This window comes from Lucilia cuprina, chromosome 5 (assembly GCF_022045245.1).
Source record: "Lucilia cuprina isolate Lc7/37 chromosome 5, ASM2204524v1, whole genome shotgun sequence".
Lineage (NCBI taxonomy): Eukaryota > Metazoa > Arthropoda > Insecta > Diptera > Calliphoridae > Lucilia > Lucilia cuprina.
The window spans coordinates 49,892,632-49,902,089 of record NC_060953.1 but is presented as its reverse complement, the minus strand read 5'-3'; the positions used below and the strand labels follow the sequence as shown (position 1 = coordinate 49,902,089).

Here is a 9,458-nt window from a genome sequence, read left to right as displayed (position 1 = left end):
TCTAGTTCTGTTCTAGTTCTGTTCTAGTTCTGTTCTAGTTCTGTTCTAGTTCTGTTCTAGTTCAGTTCTAGTTCAGTTCTAGTTCTATTCTAGTTCTGTTCTAGTTCTAGTTCTGTTCTAGTTCAGTTCTGTTCAAAAAGCGTTTCAGGGGACACCCTAATGTGCATGTTTATTTTTAATTTAACTATTTTCGTTGTAATTAATATTTTTGCTAAATAGTTTTTAATTATAAGTCAAGTACGGGTTGTGCTCAAATCAAGCACATTTTGAAATTAAACAAATATTTACGTTTTTATCTCAAATCAAGAATGCTTTAAAGCTAACATCAATCAAGCATTTTATACATTATTTAAGTACTTTTGAAAATGACTTTTTACTAGTTTGACAACGGATTACTCTATTATTTTTAGTGTATTTTATAACCCAAAGTATTTATAATTCTTAACTTGTAAATGGAAAACCACAAATGCTATTTATTATGTGGCTTCTCTAAGAACCTTAAATAAATTATTAAAACCCACAAAAATTCGTCTAAAATTTAGTTCTACTGTATAGTTTTTTCCTCATTTGCGCTTTCGTTTTAATCACAGACACAGAAGTGTATTGCGGTTTTTTTCGGAAGGATTTACTCAGTTTTGCTTTTAGTTGTTATGTATGATAGTACTTTTGGGTAGACATGACATACATACATTCACATAAACTTAAAATATATTTATGTTATGAGGGTGTAATATTGTATACATATTTTCATATTTCTTGTTGGTTTGTTTTTTTTTTTGTTACTGTTTGTGTGGTGGCCATTGTAACGTTTTTATAATCAAAATCCATAATTTGTACTCCAACTGTTACGTACCCACTACACGGATATAACATTACATGGCATTTAATTATACTTGTACTTTTAGTTGTTTTTGTTCTTTTTTGCAAACTTTTTTTGTTTAGTGCTTTTTGTTACGGTTTATGATTTTTCTTTTTTTCTCCGTCGTGTTTTCGTGTTTTAGTGAAAGTATGTGTGTATGTTTGAGTGCCGTCATTGTGTGTGGTTTATTGAGAAGTTAAGTCTCGAAAATGTCTAAAGGGGAAAGAAGAAATGTTTTTTACCCTCATTACTATTTCTAGTTGTTGCTTAGAATTATTTGATCTTTATTACGGTTTGACACTTGTTTTATATTTTTTTTGGGGCAGAATATACTATATAGACACTTACTTATGTGGGTATTCTATATACATATGTATTTGTAAGTTAGACGCAAATTAATGTAATTCTTTCTTGTGTCTGTATTTTGTAGTGCTGCCAATAATTGCGGTTTTGGTTTAACGTAGTACTTTGTGGTATGTCTACTACAGTAGGACCAAGTTAATACGAAAGGATATGTCTTTAAAAAAATCAAAATTAGACACGAACCTGAAACTATAAATTTATTGGAGAAAAACTGCTTTGTTTGTTTTTCATTTCGCGATCCTTTTTTAAGGACTTCAAAGTTTTAAGAAGTACATTTTTCAAATAATATTTTAAAATACTTCTACTGATCAAACAATGCCAAATTTGATGTCAAGCTAACGAAAGGAGTTGTAAAATAATTTGTGTTTTTTTAGTTTATTCTGTCAGGATCAAAAGATGTATAAAAATTTTTCAAAATTTTTTGAAAAAATAATATTGAAAATTTAAATAGTATTTTAAAGTATATTTTTGACAGATTTTCATTCTAACAGTATAAAATAAAAATAATACAAAATATTTCCCAACTCTTCTTGTTGGCTTGACACCAAATTTGACATTGTTTGATTAGTAAAAGTATTATAAAATATTTTTTTTGAAAAATGTAATTTTTAAAACTTTGACGCCCTTTTAAAAGTACATAGAATCACGAATTAAAAAACTAAAACGCAAATTTTTTCCTTATAAAATTATTCTTTTTTTATATAAAATATTAAAATACACATTTTATTAAATTTGTGCTGCTATTCGAGTTTTTTAAAATTTTGGAGATGTTTAGTCATAAAAGTTTAATAGCAATTAAAAAGACTAAAGAATGTTTTTAACACCATTCCTTTTCGCTTTATCGTTCACTAACTTTTTTGTAGTGAAAAAATTTTCCTGTAATGAAATTTGTTGATGGAATTTTGTAAATTTTGCTGTTCCATACAAAATCAACTATTGTGAATGAATTGTTCACAACAAGATCCCTTTGAAGGAAAATTAAAATTTCAAGGGAAAAGAAATTTTCACTTCTATTGGCGATAGCGGTAGACGTCTTTCAAAGCTGAATATATGTGAATGTTTTATTAAATAATTTTTTGTGTTTATTATTGCTAAAGCTTATCAGCATCAAATAATATGATGATAATTTCTGCGATGTGAAGTTGTTAAACATAGGTGTTGACTGCAATTTATTTAGCTCGAAGATCATTTTCAGCGATCTTCAGATCATCGTTTTTTTTTGTCTTATGGCATTACCTTTGTTGCAGATCTAAAAACGACAATACATCAGAATGAATTATCATGTAATTAGTTTTTCATAACATTTTTTTTTTGTAAATATATATTATTGTTAGAACTTGTCTGGTGATGTCATCTACTAATACTGATACTCTAGAACAAGCCAACTTATCAGCATCAAATCGGAATGATGATCATTTCTTCGATGTAAAGTGGTTAAGTAAAGGTGTTAGCTGCAATTTCTTTAATTCGAGGATCAGCTCCCAACGATTTTGCGATCTGTCCAAATGTACTAAACAACAAACGCTTGACTTGAAATCACTTAGATCATATAGCTGTTTCAATCCAAGCTATAGCAAGATAATGATGGATAATGGTTGTTATACAGGCTAGTTCAAGACATATGTTTCTTCTACTATTCGCTATTTAGACGTGATGATCCACTTAGTCGATAAACTTGGAAAAAGTGACAATGAGGATACCTTTTAAAAAATAGGGTTGCCAAGAATGCGACAGAAGCAAAACTCTTAGAGTAATTTTTCAGAATTTGGGAAATGAAATGAAAGTTTTTATGAAAAAAGTGTCTCAGTTTCGAGGCACAAAGTGATCGATCGTTGCCTAAGTTTTAGGTAAGTAGAGTAGAAAGGGGGACCATACTTTACATATGTTTTAACTTTTCCGCACTGACCAAAAACGGCGATATCGCCCCATCCATGGAGTAAATACGCCAAGGAAGTGGGATCGGTTTGTCATTAGTAATTTCACATAACTTAACAAAAACAGAAAAACAAATTATTACTGATTTTTTTCAACCAAATTTTGTTCTATAAAACAAGCATTATTTGGAATATGCCCCACGAGCAGTTCTGGGATTTAGTTCGGACTTATTACTGACGTTCTATTGCTGACCAATGTATTTTTCTATCACAAAAAGGTAGCACAAATAATTCACACAGTGAAATATTTTCACAGGCCTTTGAAAAACACTTAATCACGCATGCCTCCCATCATATGTAAAGCTAATCTTTCAAACATCCATAATCGATAACCGAAAACAAAATTTGATAATGCGAAAAAATCGATTATTCGGTTTTCTAGTTATTCGCTATTGACAGATGTGCCCCTATGGCGAATGATCCCCCTTCTAACCTACATATAAGTACGTCATATTGATATACATATTTAATAGTTTTCATATGAATTAAAATTAACAATTTAATAAAAACACAACTAAAGCAGTATCTGTTGCAAGAACTGAGATTAGTAAATCAATAAGAAAAAAATTGTTACTGTTTTAATTTAAGTGGCGTTTTTGAATGATTTTTAAATATAAAATTTAGAACCATAAATATTCTTTGGCAACAACTTTGTTCACTTTTTCAACATCTATCTCCTTTATATTGAAAACATCCTTCAGTTAAGTGGTTTAAGATTTTTTAAATCTATATTTTATCAAATAGGGAAGTATAACTTGCAAAAAATAGGGTCTAAAGAATAGTCTTAATAATTAAATTAATCAAAAATGTCCTTTTTCAAGAAAATAATGTTTTTTTTAAAATAAAAATTAAACCTTAAAATTCTTCGTAAATATACGTAGAATACCTTCCCCGTTGATTACTTTAAGTGAAATATTGAACTATTTTATATCTTCAAGTCTTTTTTCTCCAGTTTATTGTTGTTGTTCGTGTTTTAGTTAATTTATTTTTGGAAGTAGTTTGACGGATATTGTTCAACTTAATGCTTATATTAGCACCATTAACAACACGAGACTTTTTAGTGTAATACAAAGATTTTATAAATATCTTTTTATATCTAATCGATTTTACGAAGGAGTCAATATTCAACTTATAAATAAGTATATAAATATTGTGATGTGCAGCTAGGATTGATAATATAAGTTTGGTTATATATAGAAATAGTTTCCCTTTGGAATGCCATATTTTATTTTTAGTATTAAACAAAAGTTATGCTATAAAATTTTATGTATTGATAAAAAATTTTCATTTTATTTAAAACACAATTTTTTGTCTTTTTATTATTTACAGTTCGTGGAGAAAAATGCTGCTAACACTGGTATTACTTTTAGCAATTGGACGCTCACAATCAGTTGAATTAACAGGACAAGGAATTAAAGGTAATTGTATAATAAAATATTTATAATAAAATAAGTATTAATAGAGTATTTAAATACTAAAAACACTTACCCACTCTCTGTAGTGCAATAGATTTTTAATAAAATCTAATTTTACAGCATATTTTTAGGCATTTGCTAAAAATTGTCAAGAAAAGTGCAAAGAAACGATAAACTAAAGAGAATCTGTGATCGCCAGGGAAACTGGAAAATATGCCCTAAAAAGAAATGTACAGTAAAAAACTCAACTCTTTAAATATTAAAAATATGCTCTAAAATTAATCTGAAACGTGTAAATATATATGACGCACCACAAAAAACATTTTGGTTTCCCTGGTTTCGAAAGAATGTTTTGATACTAAAAAAACTTAAACTAGTTCTAGTACACTTTGAACCAAATTGTTAATGAAAATTTGTGATCACTTTTCAGTTAGAAATCTATTTTTATATGAAAAATTAAATTAGCTTTAGATCTTTAAAAAAAAGCTTAAATCGAGGAACTAATGGAAATCTATGATCTCTTCACATTTCCATCAAAAATCAACTTTTATATATAGAAAACTAAAATCGACATAGTTCCTTAAAAATGCTTAAATCGAGAAAATAATGATAATCTATGATCACTTCTGATTTCCATCAAAAATCAATTTTTATATGAAAAAACTAAAATCAGCTATAACTCCTTAAATAACGCTTAACACTGTGATCACTTTAGTTTTAAATCAAAAATCTATTTTTATATAAAAGAAAAAAAACTAAAATCAGCTGAAACTCTTTAAATAATGCTTAAATCTTAAAAATCTGTGATCACTATAATTTTCCATCAAAAATCGATTCTTATTTGAATTTTTTTATTTTAAAAGCTGCAGTTCTTTAAATAATGCTTAAATCGAGAAAATACTGAAAATCTATGATCACTTTAGATTTCCATCAAAAATCGATTTGTATATGAAAATAATAAAATCGGCTATAGTTCCTTAAATTATGCCTAATTTGAGAAAATAATGAAAAGCTTCAGAGTCCCCTCAAAAATCGATTTTTATATAAAAAAAAAACTAAATAACGCTTAAATCTAGAAAATAGTGAAAATTTCTAATCACTTTAGTTTTCAATCAAAAATAAAAATCTGTGATCACTTCAGAAAATCTATTTTTATATGAAAAGAACTAAAATAGGTTGTAGTTCCTAAAAAACCGTTTAAATTAAGGAAATAATAAATATCTTTGATCACTTTAGTTTTCCATCAAAACTCAATTTTTATATGAATAAGTCTATGCTGAATCTTATATCGAATTTCAGCACTAAACTCTTAATTTTAAGCCAGTAATGGGCGTTAAAGTAATTTTTTGGAGTTGACCATCTATGAGGGGTGGGGTCAATTTTGCACCAATTCTCATAAAATTTTCTAGATAGAATTTGACATAAGAGTTATTTATGATAAATTTGAACAGTTATGATTGTGAAAGCTGTTTTTCGGAGGCCACTTGTATGGAGGAAAACGTGGACTGATATTGCTCATTTTCAATACCAAACAAACCTTACCTATAGGGAATACATGTGTGAAATTGTATCCCTCTAGCTCTTTTCGATCGGACTCTATCGTACTTTCAACAGACAGATAGGGCTAGAATATCTTTAATAAGGACCCTTAATATATATACTCTTGTGGGTCTATGATCAATATACCACCTATATATTTTGATGGTGCAAACTTAACTATGTTCACTGTAACAATATATTGTTATCAAAAACATACAATTTTTATTTTAATTCTATTTAAACAATATTGTTGTTACTGTAATCATTTTCATGTTCATGGCAATTATAAATTTGAGTATGATTCCCTGATAAATAATTATTTTTTCAATAACTTAATATTGGTAACAATGAAAACATATTATGTTAATAACAACCATTTAAACTTACAAATAACCATTATATGTTGATATAAGTTATATAACCATTGTATGTTATGTTGTTATAAATATCCATAATATGTTATGTTGTGCTTGTTACAACAACGAAACAACTTTAGCCACACCACACATACATATTATTTTTTTTTTGTGTGTGTTGTTTTACGCGGCAATAAAATGAGTTAAAATAATTCTCATTTTGTTTATAACATTACATTTATAAAGTATTCACTTTCTATAGAGTAATGTAGTTATATTTTTGTAAATCAAATTGTAATTTATGAATCATGCCATGAATTGTAAGTTTTTACTTTTTTAGAAACTGTAATTTTACTGATTTAGTAATGAAAATAAATTTGATTTCGATACATATTTTTAACGAAATTTTGATCACATAACAAACAATAATATGATAAAAAAATATTATGATAAAATATTTCAAATGTATTTAATAATATCATATTTTTAAATATTTAACCATAATATATTACTCTTAGAACATGGTTACCAGAATCATGTTTTTTCTCTGCGTGTAAAAAAAACTAAAAAACGGTTCCTTAAATAACACTTAAATAAATAAATGAATGAAGGAGAATATGTGCAATTTAACTCTAATATTTTTAAGCCTTGTAGCCCTTATTGCACTTACTATCCTAAAATAAACATTATTTTATCATTTAATGTTTTTTTCTTTTCTAACTTTTTTCCCCATTTCTCCCTTTAGATGCCATTGCCGAATACAATATGTTGGAAATTATAAATGAAAATTTCAATGGCATTGAATTCGATTTTGCTGAAGATGGTTTTCCTGCCTATAAAATATTACAAATTGCCGATATAAAATCTCCCTATCGTATGGTTTTGCCAGAAAAACTCAATGATTTTGCTCTGCAAACTACGCTGCAACCTACCTCAGCCAAAGGTGGTTACTTGTTTAGTGTTGTCGATCCCCTCGATACAGTTGTACAATTTGGTTTACACTTTTCACCCGTCATCAAAGATTGCTGGAATGTTTCGTTAATCTATACAGATGCCAGTGTTAGTCCAGTTAGTAAACGTTTGGTTAGTTATCAATTGCCATATGAACCCAAGAAATGGGTAACACTAGCCTTTAAGGTGTTAAGTGATAAGGTAGTGTACTATTATAATTGTGAAGAGACTGAAACGACACCATTAATAAGAGATCCCATGGAATTGGTGTTTGCATCATCATCAACTTTATATTTAGCACAAGCTGGCGCTAAGATGGGTGGTAATTTTGAGGTAAGTACTCAGTTTTCTAATTATTAATTAAAATTGAAATTTTAATTGTTTTACTTTTTAAATGAAAAACCAAATACGTAATGATAGAGTGCTTCTAATTTGAAAAAGAGGGTTCATATGTTTTATTGTTATGTTTCATTTATAGGTCAATGCTATAAAGTTTATAGTTTTCTTATTTAGTTTGGAATATAATTGAATCATGTGTTTTTTTAATAAATAATTGCTGAGTGTTATTAAAATTATTAATTTAATTATAATTTTATCTATTTATTTGATAACATTTGTTTTATTTCAAAAAACTTAAAGAAATTAAAAAAAACATATATTTTTCTGTTGTATTTTGAAAATAATTGATCGCATACACTGCCTTACAAAATATTATGTTTGCGGGTGCTGTCTCCATCACATATAATTTTATAATGAACAATCGTGTCCAATCGTATTTTCCTTCTGTTATAGATTTTTATATTAAAAGAAAAAAATCGGTTCGAGTTTCTTAATTATTTCCAATATTTTTCCATTTGATATTTATTTTATCAATTTTATATTAAAATTGATATTTGATGAAAAAGTTAATTTAAAGGAAAGGTTTGCATGATCACAGGTTTTTTTATTTCCCAGGTTGAGCGTTATATAAGGAAATAGATTTGATTTTAATATTTTTAAATATATAATTTTTGTTGGAAAATCTTAGCGACAACAGATTGTTCCTAATTTTTGTAATTTAGGGTTATGTAATGAACTGATGTCATGTTCAAAAGGTCTTATGTGCATCGGCATATTGATCAATGTGTTCCTTCCTCTCCTTTTTATCTTGGTAATATCTTGCCTTGTCAAACAGTGCCTCATAAATATATAGCAATAAAGTTTTTGAGTTAAGGGCTGTATATGATATACATTATTCATTAGCCATGACGATTAGTAGTTACACATTGCGATCGAGTGTTCATAGATCATGTCGATCTGTACGTAGTATTGCTAATTAAATCTCCGTGTCCTATTGAATAAGATTCTTAAATATGTTTGCTGTTCAGTCTGCGTCATTCTGAATTCTAAGAAGTTATTCCGATACCAACTATATAAATACCACTATCTACTCGCTCTTCAATCATCACCGAAGCTTCTCTCTGGAAGGGTGCCATAATTGCCCTATTTGTTGCTTGAAGATCGATTTTTTCCAGTTTTAGATTCCTTTTTATGAAGGATTTTGAAGTGCAATAATAGAGCCTAGATATCTGCCATCATAAACTCTTATAAAAAGTTTTCCTCTCCTTAGAAAAGTTTACGGTTTAAAATCAACAAAATTGATACATAATTAAAGAAGGCTAGATATACCCAGTGTTCTTCGCTAATCAAAAATAATATAATTAAAAAACACTTTATTTTAACATTCATTTTAGTATGAAATTCATATGGGAGGTGCGCAGCCCACTATTGTAATAAATGTTAAAGTGCTTTACGAAAACACTTTCACGGTGGGCTTTTTAAAACACTAGATGAACTTCTTTCCTGTGTTTCTTACATGCCGGTAGCATTTTATATTATTTTATATGGAATTTACGGTCCAGTTTACTTGCACTTTGCTCAAGTACTTGATCTTTCTAATCTCTGATCAATGCACCGGTAGACCGAAGACCATCAAATAGGCCGAAGACTTTGTTCTTACAGAGAACATACGCGGTAAATTTGGAATGAACAGAGTTTACTC

General features: G+C 28.1%; 1 protein-coding gene across 4 annotated transcripts in view; it reads left to right on the top strand.

The window, feature by feature from the left end:
- The window catches only part of LOC111688436 (collagen alpha-1(XVIII) chain-like), a 131,737-nt gene extending 123,741 nt beyond the window's left edge, over positions 1-7,996 (top strand). For all 4 annotated transcript variants that reach the window (XM_046953027.1, XM_046953025.1, XM_046953024.1 and 1 more), the window contains 3 exons: positions 4,486-4,574; positions 7,212-7,750; positions 7,838-7,996. In XM_046953027.1, coding sequence (XP_046808983.1) covers positions 4,486-4,574; positions 7,212-7,750; positions 7,838-7,930 — 721 coding nt within the window. In that variant the 3' untranslated portion in view covers positions 7,931-7,996. The remainder of the gene's footprint in view (positions 1-4,485; positions 4,575-7,211; positions 7,751-7,837) is intronic.
- The last annotated feature ends 1,462 nt before the right edge of the window (positions 7,997-9,458 follow it).